The 15,213-nt window shown below is 37.9% G+C and overlaps 1 protein-coding gene across 3 annotated transcripts in view; it reads right to left on the bottom strand.

Moving 5' to 3' along the window:
- Nucleotides 1-15,057, bottom strand: part of LOC107781699 (uncharacterized) — a 39,563-nt gene extending 24,506 nt beyond the window's left edge. For 2 of the 3 annotated variants that reach the window (XM_075239846.1, XM_075239845.1), the window contains exons 1-10: nt 14,736-15,057; nt 14,543-14,637; nt 11,897-11,996; nt 11,479-11,583; nt 11,152-11,314; nt 7,882-7,999; nt 7,713-7,775; nt 7,515-7,595; nt 7,296-7,390; nt 7,045-7,195 (exon numbers count right to left, since the gene is read on the bottom strand). In XM_075239846.1, the coding sequence (XP_075095947.1) occupies nt 7,045-7,195; nt 7,296-7,390; nt 7,515-7,595; nt 7,713-7,775; nt 7,882-7,999; nt 11,152-11,314; nt 11,479-11,583; nt 11,897-11,996; nt 14,543-14,637; nt 14,736-14,895 (1,131 nt within the window). In that variant the 5' untranslated portion in view covers nt 14,896-15,057. Of the gene's footprint in view, nt 1-7,044; nt 7,196-7,295; nt 7,391-7,514; nt 7,596-7,675; nt 7,776-7,881; nt 8,000-11,151; nt 11,315-11,478; nt 11,584-11,896; nt 11,997-14,542; nt 14,638-14,735 lie in introns of all 3 variants that reach the window. The other variant, XM_075239847.1, reaches the window with a different exon arrangement.
- Between the last annotated feature and the right edge of the window lie 156 nt (nt 15,058-15,213).

A 15,213-nucleotide genomic window follows, 5' to 3' on the forward strand; every position in this document is an offset into this window, starting at 1 on the left:
TTCAAGACAACTTGCTCGTCCAGTGATTCCAAGCCTACAACAACAACAACAACAACAACAACCCAGTGAATTCTCACAAGTGAGGTCTGGGGAGGGTAGTGTGTACGCAGACCTTACCCCTACCCCGCAGAGTAGAGAGGTTGTTTCCGATAGACCCATATAAATTACATCGAATTCTGACAACTTTTTTTAAAAAAAAATCCGGTGTGAACAGTGCCCCTTTTTCGGCGTGAACAGTGAGATTCCCGGCGTGAATAGTAATTTCCAGAAAGTTTCTGTGTTTCTAGTGGTGTTTTAGAACCTATTTTATAGTATGGAATTCGGCTTAGTCTCACTATTTTTAAATTTTTCCGGCGACCTTTCGGCCAACTTCTGTTTATCAGCAACCACCTGGTTTTGTTGCTCAGGGAGAGTCTATGGCCTTGTATGTTGAATGATCAGCTTGTAGATATTTTTACCAAGTCCCTCACTGGTCCTCGTATTAGTTACATATGTAACAAGCTCGGTACATATGATTTGTATGCACCGACTTGAGGGGGAGTGTTAGATAGTTACGTGTAAATAGTCCTAGTCCCATATGTAGTAGGAGTAGAATATGTCCTAGTCTCATATGTAGTAGGAGTAGAATATGTATTATATATAGGACTAATTGTATCATTGTTAATAAAATAGATTTTTCTCCCGTGCATTCTCACAGTTTCATTTTTGGTGCAAAGAAACATTAGTAGAAGATGTAGATTCAGTAGTTGACATCTTGGGGTCTTTGAAACTAGCACAGGACTAACTTTTTGTTCTTTTTTGGGGTCCAGTAACTCAGGTTCTTCTTAGCAAAGTCTTTGTGCTAAGGATTGCTTTCATTGTTAATAATATACATGTTATCTGGTTCAAAAAAAAGTGATACCTACTCAATTGATTATGTACAGCTGCAAACTATGACGGTGACCGAAGTAGAAAACGATACTACTAAAGAAACGTCTCTTCTCCCCATATTTAACTTTGATTGTTCATTTTTTAGGTCTAAACGATATTCAGTCATCTTGACCTTGAACAAACAAGTCTAGCATACGACGATCCATATTGATCATTCATACAAACTTATAATTTATTACAACAACATGCCCAGTATTATCCCACACTGTGGGGTCTGGGGAGGGTAATGTGTACGCAAACCTTACCCCCTCCCTACCTTGTGAAGATAGAGAGGTTGTTTCCAATAGACTCTCGGCTCAGAAAAGTATAAGCACCACATTAATGAAAAAATAGACAAAAAGGACAGCACCAAAAAGCCATGTAAAAGCAGCATAAAAACAACAAGTTAATAAGATGACCAAAATGAAAGAAAATGACGGGTAGTCATAGAAACCTACTACCAACAGAATGCGAGAGTGTGTACTAATACTACCGGTATGAACAATCTAGACCACCTACCCTACCACCCTAATCCTCGACCTCCACACCTTCCTATCAAGGGCCATATCCTCGATCAGCTGAAGCTACGCCATGTCTTGCCTAATCACCTCTCCTCACTTCTTTTTCGGCCTACCTCTACCTCTCCGTAGGCCCTCCAATGTCAACCTCTCACACCTCCTCACCGGGGCGTCTATGCTCCTCCTCCTCACATGTCCAAACCACGTAAGTCTCACTTCCTGCATCTTGTCCTCAATAGGGGCCACTCACCTTGTTGCGAATAACCTCATTCCTAATCATATGTAACCTGGTGTGTCCGCACATCCATCTCAACATCATCATCTCTGCTACCTTCATCTTCTGGACATGGGCATCTTGACTGGCCAACACTCAGCCCCATATAACATAGTCGGTCTGACCACCTCTCAGTAGAACTTACCTTTAAATTTTGGTGGCACCTTCTTGTCACATAAAACACTGAAAGCGAGTCTCCAATTCATCCATCCCACCCCAATACGATGTGTGACATCTTCATCAATCTCCCCATCCCCCTGTATAATAGACCCAAGGTACTTAAAAACTTCCTCTCCTAGGGATGACTTGCGAGTCCAGCCTCACCTCCCCTTCCCTGAGTCTCACCACTGAACTTACACTCCAAGTATTTTGTCTTGGTCCTGCTCAATTTGAAACTTTTAGACTCAAGAGTCTGCCTCCACACCTCTAACCTCGCGTTCACATCGCCTCGTGTCTCGTCAATAAATACAATATCATCTGCAAATAAATTGCACCACGGCATCTCCCCTTGGATATGGCGCGTCAGTGCGTCCATCGCCAGGGCAAACTTATAATTTATTCTTTCAAGTATAATTATTTACTCAAATTATTGTTTTAATTATAATATTAATACTCTTTTTACAAAAAATTGTATATTAAATTATTGGATATACATGTGCATTGCGCGTGTCGAGAAGCTAGTTCATTCAATATGCTTCAAAACAAAAGAAAGGAGTCAACGAGAAGTTAAACTGCTTCTCGTGTCTATTGGATCTCCCCTCCTAGGAAGACTACATGATGGAAAATGCAGTATTTGGATCGATCTTATAACACATCAAATAGAAAGCCAAGATATTTCAAGTTCTCCCCACCAACAACATACTCTAGCTCTAGTACAATGTATTTAACACTCCAGTTCTATCAAAATGTTTGATAACCTTCACATTATCCGATAAGTAGGCTTTATCCCAAAATAAATTGGATATGCAACTACATTCATGAACGGTTGCATGTAAAATAACAGGTAAATGGAAAATAGCTAATTTTATTAGCCCAATCACTTTCACCGCACCAAATATGACAATCGCAACAAATTTCTATTTATCCCAAAAAAAAGACAGCCATGCATCATAAGGTAAGCAGACTTGTTTTATGAGCACAAACGAAGGGTCGATATTCGAAGAGCATTTTTGTTTTCTAAAGCAAACACGGAGTTGTTAACTGTTTCTGGAAAACCAAAAACAGCGAAAGGCTATTTTCCGAAACCAATTCTTCCACCATACAAACCAATTCTTTCAAACCAAATCCAAACACATGTTGTTCCCAAGGATCAAAATCAAAACAAAACCAAACTGTTTTCTAATCCAAATCCCACACGTCAAACTCATAATGAGTAAAGGTCTATTTCTTCGCAAATTTCTTTCACAAATAATTGTGAAAGTAGTGGTTTAAAGCCAAATAAGAAAAAACTTTTATTAATGCCACAAGACATGAAGTTAGAAATATACTAAGAACTTCCGAAGTAATTATGTTCAGAGTAAATATGTTATCTTTTCATTGTTTTAAAAGGATAGGTAAGGTGCATTATAGTATTTTATTCTAAAATGGTAATCTGAGGATATAAATAGAAGACACACATAAGGATAGTAATAGAAGACACACATGGGGCCTAATTCAACCCCAAAAGCTAGCTCATGAGATGAGGATTGCTCAAGAACATATAAGGAGACCAAGGATCCTAATACCCACCGACGTGGGACAATTAACAATACTAAAACATTTCATTGCTAAAAACAAAAAGTATAAAAGAAATGTGCATTATTCAAAGATTATTAAATGCTTTTGAGCCCATATTAAGGATGGGTTGGGTACCAGGGTATTAGTACCAAACATTCATATATGAGGTACGTTAATCTCTAAGGTTGGAATATAGATGTGAGTAAATTATCAAGGAGATTTCTCCAAAATCTACCCAAAGCCGAGGGAAAGTATCTTCTTTCCCTTGTCGAATCTGAAAAGGAATTACATAGGATAAAGACGTAACATCACTCTTGTGAAACCAAATTTAACTATTCAAGTGTCAGCCAAAGAGGAAACTGTTTTCCTCCGTTTTCTTTAGCCCATTCAGTCATAAACAAACAAATAAGGAAATTTCGGAGCAAACAGTAACCAGTTTTGTGAACAAATTATCATTAACATATTCTCAAACTTAGGGGCACTATGAATAACCATAGCCCCACAGGAAAACATCAAGAATACGCCAGTAAGAAAAGAATAACCGACATTCTTAATCATCTAATTGCTTAGCATAGTGATCATAATAAAAGGTTGGTTTGGGCCAGCACTGGAGTTATATTATGCTCCAGTACAGTTTCAATAGTTAAGATAGACTATTACAGTTTTAATAGTTAAGAACAAACAATCTGAAGCTCAAACCATTAATCCAGCAAAGCCAGTGGACAGTAGTTCATATTTTTATTCATCTTTTAATAAAGTGCTAACAAATCCAAGCAATTCATAACAGAATTAGCCAAACAATGTAAAAGACCTAGACCCAAATGGAATTTAAAGTTCAGCCTGTACAAGAGTAATAAGAAAGCAAGTACTCTTTATTTTACAGGACAGAGAACATAGAAGTAAATTGTGACAATGATTTTCGTTAGAAGGAAAACACTACTTAGAGCATCCAAAGAAAGCACAAGTCCTGAGCAGAATCACATAGTCTACATGGTACAGAGGTGGATCTTTAAAAGTTATATATGCAATGGTGGAAGATAAGAAATTAGTCACCCATGCTAAAATGTGGAATATAGAGGAGGGAAGCTAATTTACATCAACATCCATTATTTTGTTTTTAAGAAACAACATCAACCCAGTGAATTCCCGGAGGGTAGTGTGTACGCAGACATTACCCTTACCCCGAAGAGTAGAGAGGTTGTTTCCGATAGACCCTCGGCTCAAAAAGACGAAAAGAGACAATATATCAGTACCATCAACAGAACCATAGGAATAATAGCAACATCATAAGAACCAGAAAATAGATGAAAAACAATAACAAAAACCAGTGAATAAGGCCCGGTACTATGAACAACGGAAGAATAGTATGAACACAACAAAAATCGCTAGCAGCCTAGGACAAAACTTTATGAGACTAGCCTCACACCCGGTACGAAATAGAAAAATGCCCAGCTACCTCCTAACCTACCCCCTAATGCTCGACCTCCACACCTTCCTATCAAGGGCCATGTCCTCGAAAATCTGAAGCCACGCCATGTCCTAATCACCTCTCCCCAATACTTCTTAGGCCGCCCTCTCCCTCTTCTCGAACCCACCAAAGCCAACCGCTCACACCTCCTGACCGGGGTATCTGGGCTTCTCCTTCGCACGTGCCCGAACCATCTAAGTCTCGCTCCTCGCATCTTGTCATCCACAAGGGTCACACTCACCTTCTCCCGAATATCTTCATTCTTAATCTTATCCATCCTAATGTGCCCGCACATCCACCTCAACATCCTCATTTCTTCTACTTTCATCTTCTGGATATGTGAGTTCTTAACTGGCCAACACTCTGCCCCATACAACATGATCGGTCTGACCACCGCTCTATAAAACTTACCTTTGAGTATCGGTGGCACTTTCTTGTCATATAGGACTCCAGATGCTAACCTCCATTTCATCCGCCCCACCCCTATACAATGTGTGACATCCTCGTCGATCTCTCTATCCCCATGGATAACCGATCAAAGGTACTTGAAACTGCCTCTTTTGGGGATGACCTGTGATCCAAGTCTCACGTCCAAGCCCGCTTCCCTCGACTCAGCGCTGAACTTGCACTCCAGGTATTCTGTCTTAGTTCTGCTCAACTTGAAACCCTTAGACTCAAGGGCCTGTCTCCAAACCTCCAGCCTCTCGTTAACGCCGCCTCTCCTTAACGCCGCCTCGCGTCTCATCAATCAGAACTATTTCATCAGCGAACAACATACACCATGGCACAATTTCTTTGTTTTTAAGAAATTGTTTAAGAAATTATGATCAAATCATTTTTTATGATTGAGCTATAGATGTAATATAGAATTAAAAGATCTATTAATTTTAACATAGTGAAAATGAATTTTTATATGAAACACAAGTTACATTTCTTTCCAAGTAATATTCATAAATCTCAAAGTAAGACAGTGAAAGAAGAAGAACATTAATAATTTGTGAGGCACATTTTGCCAATACTTAGTACCCAGCATTTCTTCTAATGAACCAGCTAAGACATTAACAACTAGAGAGACGACTAGCATGGATCATTTTAAATAAAATGAAAAACAAGTTGTTGCCTGACGCACCTAAAGGATTAAATGAAGGCACATATGTTGCCCGTATGAGCTCATCAGCTAGCACTTACTATTTTCCTAAGTTGCTCGGGCTCTTAACTTTCGGTGCCGCACCCGTGTAGACACGACATGAGTGTGGGTGTGGGATCCGTAGTGGATATGGTCAATCGATTTTGGGTACTATCACCAAATTCGAAGGTGAAACTCGGGACAGATACAATGATTACTGAAATCAAAATAAAAGCTAAGGTGAAATTGAAGAAAATTGAATATGAATTTCTATGTCAGTCTTTTTTCCTTTTATCTCCTTCTCGGATTCTCCTTTGGAAACGTAGAAGGGCTACAAGTTCCAATTAGAAAATGCTTTTTTGTTTTCTTATTAGCTTAGTTCAAATTTTAATGTTCTTCATTCTTTATGGTTATTGAACTTGTGGTCCTTTTCCTGCACTCTACAAGCACCAAGTAAGTTTTCCTTATAATGTCTCATAATTTAGGCATATTTTTATAACTCTACTTTTAGATATTTGAATTATTTTTAGCCGAATCCCCGCACTCTATCCATACCCTCGAATCTTAAAATTTAGATCATGAAGAATCCAACCTCTAGATCCACACCCATGTCGGACACCCGCACCTGAGTCCGAGGCTCCGAGCAACTTAGCTATTTTCTCAATTCCAATGCATTTAGTGAAAACGTGCAATAAAGACACAATGCTTCATATTTTCGAAGACATGTATTTATGATTCAAGAATGTGCCAATTGAATAACTCCTTAGGCCAAATAGACATAAGAACTTACAAGAGAATTCATAATCAAGCAAAAATACACAAAAGGACCGAGGTTTCATTGGACATTAGTTATTTTGCTCATCTAATAGTATGGACCAGCAACTGCACCTTGGAAACCCAAGTCAAGAAAAGACACATATTTCATTAAGTGAAGGGCATCATACCAGAGCCATGTATTATCCAGAAAAGTAGCTTACAACAAGTACACTGCTGCCTAGTAAATGGAAGCTCAATACATAATCTCAAGAACTACCTGAACACCAGCATAGTGTTTCCATGCTTTGTCGAGCTTGTAGTCGGTAGAAAGTAGACGATAGTTAGACAATGCAAGCTCATAATCATGTAACATGAAGGCGTAATCACCCAAAACTCTTATTTGTGATTCAATAGAGCTGAAAGTATACCTTGAAAGGCAACCACAAACTTTGATTAGTCATGAAAAGAAAAATGAAAACAGAACCATGTAACAAACTAGACAAAGGATGAGCTTGCAAGCAAACTTACGTTGGACCAGCTGGGTTTTCTGGTGTATCTTCTTTCCCCTTTCTCCACCACAAGTTCTTTATTTGGTTTCTAAAACCTTTTCTTGTTGCGGAAACCTGCAATTTAGCACTGTAAGTCACAAAAAACCACAGAAGCAAACAGACATGTTATCATCACCTTCCAAAAAAAAATTATTTTTTTTTTTTTTTTTTTGGGGGGGGGGGGAGGGGGGCGGAATACCTGCTGATTGAGAAGACGGATTTTTTGCTCCATATGAGGAATAATATGTTTAGACGCTAGATCTTGTATGAATTTCTCCAGCTGCTCGATTCAACGCATAAGTAAATAATTACTTACATCAAGGAGAAAGATATTAATAACCAGCTATCCTAAGAAAGTACCTCAAAGGTCAGCCATACAAGGTTCAGGAACAAATACCTCATCCAAGTCATCTGAGCTAAGGAAACAGCGCAACTGCTGGCCATGTGAAATATCAGTTTTCTGTCGGACAGAAGAAGATAAACTTTGTTTACTTCATCTAATAGACAAAGATAATAAATCCAATAAATATGATGTGAAAAGGATAAACTCAGGAAGATTATCTTACAAAAGCAGCCCACAGATTTTCATGTTCTCCTGACCCGCCCTTAGAGGAGTTGATACACAGCAAATGACAACAATTAGCCCCAAATGTGCTCCTCATCTCTGCCAAGGTTTTGGTTGCTCTGTAGAAAATACAGAATATCATTAACAGTGACATCATGCAAAATTGAGCTCTATCTTTTTGTAACCAAAAGACCGCCACAATACGACTAAACCATAAGCCTAGAAACAGCTTTGATAGTTTGAGAGGCAATAGGGAAAAGGACTATATGATAGCCCTACAATAGTAGGAACTCCTCTTGTGCCCCTTTTAATAGTTGTGTACCGTATATTCATTCCAAGACTGAGTTTAATGTGAAACCCTTGATGATACTAGATGAACTTCGCATCAACATGACTTAGAGAGGCTTTGGAACTTGTTAAGTGATGAATGCCATGTTGTGACTGAACAGTGAACACTGACAAGGCTCCTTGTTGAGTGTGAAAGTTATTCAAACAATGAGATAGCACTTGCGAGATCTAGGAAAAGAAACGAATGACAAGAGACAGGTATCAGAGAGCCGAAGAAGCAAGAAATGACCTGATGGGCAGTACCTAGGCGCTATCTCAGCAATACTGAGGTGCTGAAAAGCAGAAAAAGAAGATTAGCACATGCCAAGTGCTTCAGAGCAGGAAAATTATGCTTCTAAAGTTCTCCAACCGCTAGGCACCACATGCCCAGAGCCTGGTTCTAGGCAGCAGGTGTATGTTGTGGCTGTTGGTCAATGACTAGGCACTCCAACAACAGCTCCTAGGTGCTGATAAGCATTTTCTAGGTTTCCATTAAGAACAACGACAAAATTGCCTTCTGTCTGTTGCCATGGAATGTATAGGTAGGGATTTTTTAATGCTTGCAAAGCCCATTGCGCGCTCTCTATCCCCTTTTTGGGGCGTTCCTAAAGAGAAGAGAGTTCAGTCTACAAGAGCCGTTGGGCCACATCCATCCATCCTAAACAGTAACCCTTTCCTTGTTTGGTCTTCGGAGAGGGAGCTAGACGAGCACTTGCAAGAGAGCGACCGGCAGATCTAAAATTGCTATAGTAGAGTAGTTAAAAAGTACCTCCCAAAGGTTCTAAGGTTCTACCTTTTCTTGTGCGTTTGGGAATAGATAGAAAGTTTCTAAATGAATAAAAGACTCTTGATTGATTGAATGTAATGTTCATGAGGTTCTACATCATCCTCTTCACCATAAATGATCCGCTTGCCCGAAAATGACATGGATCAATATGGAAATCCCAATTCATTTGGCCTTTCGATACAATCAAATAGAAAGCCCCAAAGGCGCCATATTCTAGGAGCTCAAACTATGTGCTTGAATAAATCCTCCTATTGGCCAAGGGACAAGCCTTTCCATGTTCTATGTTATATATATATATATTGAGGTTTTCCACTGAAGTAAGATTTTGAGGATGCAATTCGTTGAATGAAGTGTTAGAGAAATCATAGTCCTAGATTTTATATTGAATTCCATAACATCGCAACTGCCTTGTCTGTCATTCGGGGTGGACGTCGGGTTCGGTTTGGATTATGAAAACTTAAGCTTTTTTCTTTGGTAAGGTAAAGTTTAAATGTGTCTGCCGGGAGTCTGATTTTTTAGAGTTCGGGTTCGAATTTCGGTTTGCTTATTTCAGATTTTCATTTGAACCTATATGTTGGGCTTCTTATTCTTCTAACAAAAAAAATGAACCTCCAAATGCTAGTCATGTCAATTTGCCTTAATAAATTCTCATCCCCACCACAATCATCTAGAGATTTGGTAATTGTAACTTTGTAGGTACAAATGCAAACCCTTGATATAAGAAAAGATATTACAAGAAGAAAAATAATAATAATAATATTATTAAAATAATAATAATAATAATAATAATAAGACACTTGTCATTATCCTTTACAAGTTCAGTTCTAAAATAAGTGAAAAGTTGTGGGTAGTACCAAAGATTGTCAACCTATTCTTAAGTGGGTTGTTGGCCTTTACTAATTATTTAAGCTAATATTGGCTTGGGATTGGGCTAATGTCTAATGGATATGCTTGACTGATTTAGTTGTTAAGGCCTATGGGCAAAACATAAGGTACAAAAATTTCCGGATTTTTGGATATCTGAAATTTATCACCGCGATTCTGAAATCCGAATTTTTCAAAAATTAAAACCAAACACCAAACCGTAATTCAAAAAATATGAAAAATCCAAATTTTGGTTTTTGACCAAACTATTTTTGGTTTGGATTTCGGTTTTGCCCAAACTATGCCCACCCCTATTTGTCATTAGGTTAGTACTTACAATAGATTTAGTTGTTTGAACAAATCCTAGTTGTTGTCCTTAGCAATTAAATTAGTGCCAATTCGTCATGGGACTGCACTAATACGAACTGTATATTACTTGTGTACATCCACGTACACTTATGTGTTTGTTGAGACAACACTAACTTTATTTGAGCCGGTCTCAGAAGTATGTTTTGTTTAGTTCTAGGTTCAGATAAAAGCATTTATTCTTATTTAGGGAGGTTGCTTGAAACTTCTCAGTCAGTTTAAAATGCCTAGGGTATTTTGAGTTTAGCAGTTAATTCAGCATCAGGAATCAGACGCTCAAATCAGACATGCTTGTCTCAACTCCCAAAAAGAATTTGCACTAAAAGTTCTGTAATCTGATTAAAGGCATAAGGTCTCTAAAGAGGTCTCTAAAAAGTTCTCCAGTTGTGTTCAAAAAGCACACACCAACAAAGGCAATAAAGTACGACTTCCTTCATCTTTTCTTTTCTTGTTTGATGACTAAGGCCAACTTCCCTCATTTCAAGCTTCTTCCCGCACAGGAATCTCAGGACTTCCAATGTCTTTAATTTCTGTGTGTCCCTAGCCTTGTGCAACTTAGGGAAATCTTATGTTACTATTTGAATTCAATACAAGCAGAATTATGAGTTTATTTCATGGTTTCCTTTAAAAATCTATGAGTTCTTTGACTGCTAAAAGTTAATGAAATAATTTTTTGCAAGTACAGTTAAGTAAACAAACTTGTTTCTTTATTTTCAAATACTTTCTCGTCTTTCTAGAAACATCTATCCTTTGCTTCACAACAGCATTATTTCAAAAACTTATGCTGATCAAAGTATCTGGTTTTATTAAAGTACTTCAATTTCCACTCTTCAAGATCTGTGATTGTGATGTTAACAATCTCAGTGTTATAAATCACCATGTCAGATTACATTGGACAATTTCAGAAGGAAGGAAAGAGCATCAAACCTTTCTAATGAGGCGTCCTCACCATCGTGTACCAATACAAAATGCTTTAGAATTTTTGGATCCATTGCACCAGCATTGAGAAGGGAAGGCAACTGATTAGTGTTAAATAGGTCAACAAATTTGTTGATGGGATCTTCATCCCGTGAAGAAACAGCCAAAAGACCTATATTGTTATCACCACAGAGGTAGAAGCACTGTAAGCTAGAAACGGATATTCAGAGAAGTGAGATGGAACCTCATTTCTGAAAAAGAAAAGAGAAGTGAAAAAGAGGGAGTACATTGGGGGGAGTGACTCAAGAAAGTGTCAGAAAAAAAAAGGTAGCTTACATGTCACAGGATGGTCAAAAGCTTCATGTTGTGAAAAGGAGACCGTATGTACTAGCTCATTGTTGAAATATTGGAACCATGACGGTAGGAACTCGTTTTGCGAAGCTACATTGGAACATCATAGGGGAATTAGTCCAACAAAATTCCATACTTCCAGACAGAAAATTCTTTTTTAACTCCAAATCACAGAAAGTAAACTAATTGGTTATGGACTACAAATACAGCAAAAAACTAACTGGGCCAGTATCAAAACTGCAAGTTATAAATCTAGCTGTCCACAATGAATTGTAATCTTGCCAGGCCTATGATTTATCTGTTGATACACTTTTGTTAATAATAAACTTGGAGATCACATATCATTCTTTTTTTAAGATGAGAAAGAATTTAACAAGTTTAATGTAGTGGGCAAAAAAATTACAGTTGAGCACAGTCTCAATTTCCAGAGGTTCTGAACATAAGTCAGAAAGATCTTTCTCTCCAGCATCAGTGATAACTTGGTTTAACCGCTCCTTTGCAACCTTGAGAAGAAAACATGTCAGTTCTAAAGCAATAAGCTTATACAGAAAAAAGATATCATCATTCAGTTCTCAGGTCATAGAAACCAACAAATAGAACATAAACTTCAACTTTAACGTATTGCCCTCAACAGAAACAAATTTGAATGGAATAGGCCAATTTGACAAGAAAGTAAATGAAGGGGGAATGTAACCCAATATTTTCTATGTAACACTAATTCCTTCAGAATACTACTCGCAGAAAATGTTTTGCTAAATTCAATGCATGTTTTGAATGAAGGGGCCGCTTGGAGGCTTGAAACTTGAGAATCTGTCTAAAAAAAGGTTATAAACTTTTCTGACTCAAAAGAGATGTAGACATTTCTAGTAATGCAATACTTTACTCACTTTTTGAGCTACTCTACATAAGTGACATTCTAGTCATGTTAGGATGCTCATACATAGAGCCACAATAGGTTTGTTTGTTATGCTTTCAAGAATCTTCACTTTATCAGGTCAAAACTTGGTTCCAAAGCTTCAAGAGTCTTTCTTGTGTTTACTAATAAGGTCCTCAAAATGTATCAAGGTTGAACTAGTTCTCTAAGTCATGATTTTCTCCAAGACATAGTGTTTTATCTATGAAGCTCAATGTTCTATTCCAATGGGTAGTAAGAACTGCCTTTGCAGAATGTGAGGTTACTGAGGTTAAACTAACTGTGTTCCATTGGTCCCAAAAGGTTTCAATCCCCCAGCCCTCATATCCTTCTCTTCTGTCTTTGCTGCTTTCCCACCTCTTTTTTCTACACTACAGCTTTTCAACAGCTTGCTACCTTCACTATTCACATTGAACAATAACCCCCACCAACTCCCCCCCACCCCTTTATTTCCTCATCTCTAATAACTTTGAGTTTAATAACAGTTCACGTATTTTGCACCTCTTCTCAATTTAACCCTCCAAATTCCCAAGGATCAAGGCAATAAGTGCACCCCAATCCAATTAATTTTTTTTTGAGATGGTAACAAACCAATTAATTTTTATTTTTACCTAATGTACAAACGTAGAGAAAGATGGTTTATATTTTGGATGAGGAGAATGCTCTTTGGAAGGAGGTGTTCCGGAGAAATATGGGGTTTTCGAAGGGGGACGGAGGACTAAAAATATTACACTTCCCTACGGATGATGTTTATGGAGCAATATTTTGAAAGGGTGGGAAGAGTTTTTTGGGAATATATCATTTTAGGGTTGGTGATGGGAGTAGAGTAAGCTATTGGGGACACAGATAGGGTGGAGGTAACATTTTGAGTATCACTTTTCCTTAAATGTACACAATTTCATGCCAAAAGAAGATGTCAATTCAAAGCATACGGAGGCTGCTAGATGGAGAAACACATAGGGATTTGACATTTAGGAGGAACTTGCAAGATTCGGAGATCGTAGAGTTCTAGAGATCAGTGTTATCAAACGCGCGCTTAAGCCCTGAAGCGAGGCTCAAAAGAAATTGAGTGTTTCGCCTCGCTTAGCGGATGCTTTAGTGTTGTCATCAAGGCTCTAAGTCATAATTTTCCTTGACAACGAGCATAATCCTGAAGAGGCGACACTAAACAATTGATATTTCACTTTATCGTAAATTTTCTTCAATTTCTTTGTCCATATATTTGGTATTCATGCTAATAGATATTAGTCTTGGACTACACATATATATTTATAGTTTTTCTCCATTTGCGCCTTTCTTCATTAAAGCCCACGCTTTATTTGCGCTTAAGGCCCCAACAGACCTTAAAGCTTTTTGCGCTTTTTGATAACACTGACAGAGATTGATGGAGTTGCTCCATTAACAGAATATTCCACACAATAGCCATGATGCTTATAGATTTTGTGTGTGGGTGGGTGGGGGGTGGGGGGGGGGGGGGCATTGGTTTTTCCCGTAAAGTCTTATTATGGTTTGCTACTGGGTAGGGAGGAGGCAGTCTTTCCTCATCTTTCGGTTCGGATTCCTAAAGTACTGAGAAAGGTGTGTTTCTTTACATGGCTAGCTACAAGGGGGGTGATTCTACCAGCTAAGAATTTGAGGAAGAGGATTACATGTGCTAGTTAGTGCTTCATGTGTAAGTGCTCGGATGAAGATGTAGATCACCTACTAAATACACTGTCAAAGCTCCACGGCTGAAGGTTGTGTGCATCACTTCCAAATCAAGGTGAAGTATTACATAAAAGTTCTGTGCAATTACTTCATTATTCAGTCGTTTAGTAGCTTCTGGTTGAAGCACTACATGAATTTAGTTTTACGACAATAAAGATTGAGAAGCAATGAAATCATTAGCAAATGATTTAGTAGCTTACTAGCTTAATACTCCATTAAAGTAATGTGAAATAAAATTACCACTCCCTCTTTCCCATTTTGTTCCACACAATCACTATTTCAAGAATCAATCAAATAACTTTTTCTTTGACTACACTTATCTTCTTCATTTTTTATAAGTACATTTAATTATCCAAAATCCAATTATAGTAGTACTCTTCTGTAAGTAATGAATATATATTCCAATTTTATTTTCAGCTAAGAAAGTACCTCAATATTAGGCTGCCGAATATCTGAAGCATAAAACAAGCGCAATTTAAACTTCTTGAGCCTGTAAGGCTGATCACTTGCAGTTCGAACTGGCACTGCATATTCCAATAAAGTAAAACATTTCACAAACAGTTAATTCTACGAAAAAATTACAATTAAATTTACATTAAGATTTTATTGAAACGGAGTTGACCGTCGATATTGTTGAAATTGCAGAAAGGAGAAAGCAATTGGATGAAGGAGAGTTGATTCTTCTGAGAAGATTCCTCAACGAGAGGGGTGCGTAGGACCATGACCACTGGAGTGATCTCCTCCAATATCATTCGCCCTAGAGTTGAGTTCGCCGGATCCATCGTCGCCGGTGACTGGATTGCAATGACTCGTGACTCACCAACTCGCTTGAGCTCACCGGCTAACTATTTTGATGGGTGTTTATGCTCAGAAGTCAGATCCGGAGCTGTTGTACAACGAAGTGAAATGAAGTAATGGAAATCTGGGCTACTAGTCCAAACCAACTCTATTTAAAACATTTTTTAAAAATATATATAAAAAAAAAATGAAATTGAAAAATAGTCAGATTTATAGAAGTGTTAATTGAAAAATAGCCACATTTTCAGAAGTAATCGAACTTTTTATGTAAAGATAAATCTGAACGAAAATATTATTAAAAA

This window comes from Nicotiana tabacum, chromosome 19 (genome assembly GCF_000715075.1).
Source record: "Nicotiana tabacum cultivar K326 chromosome 19, ASM71507v2, whole genome shotgun sequence".
Taxonomy (NCBI): Eukaryota; Viridiplantae; Streptophyta; class Magnoliopsida; order Solanales; family Solanaceae; genus Nicotiana; species Nicotiana tabacum.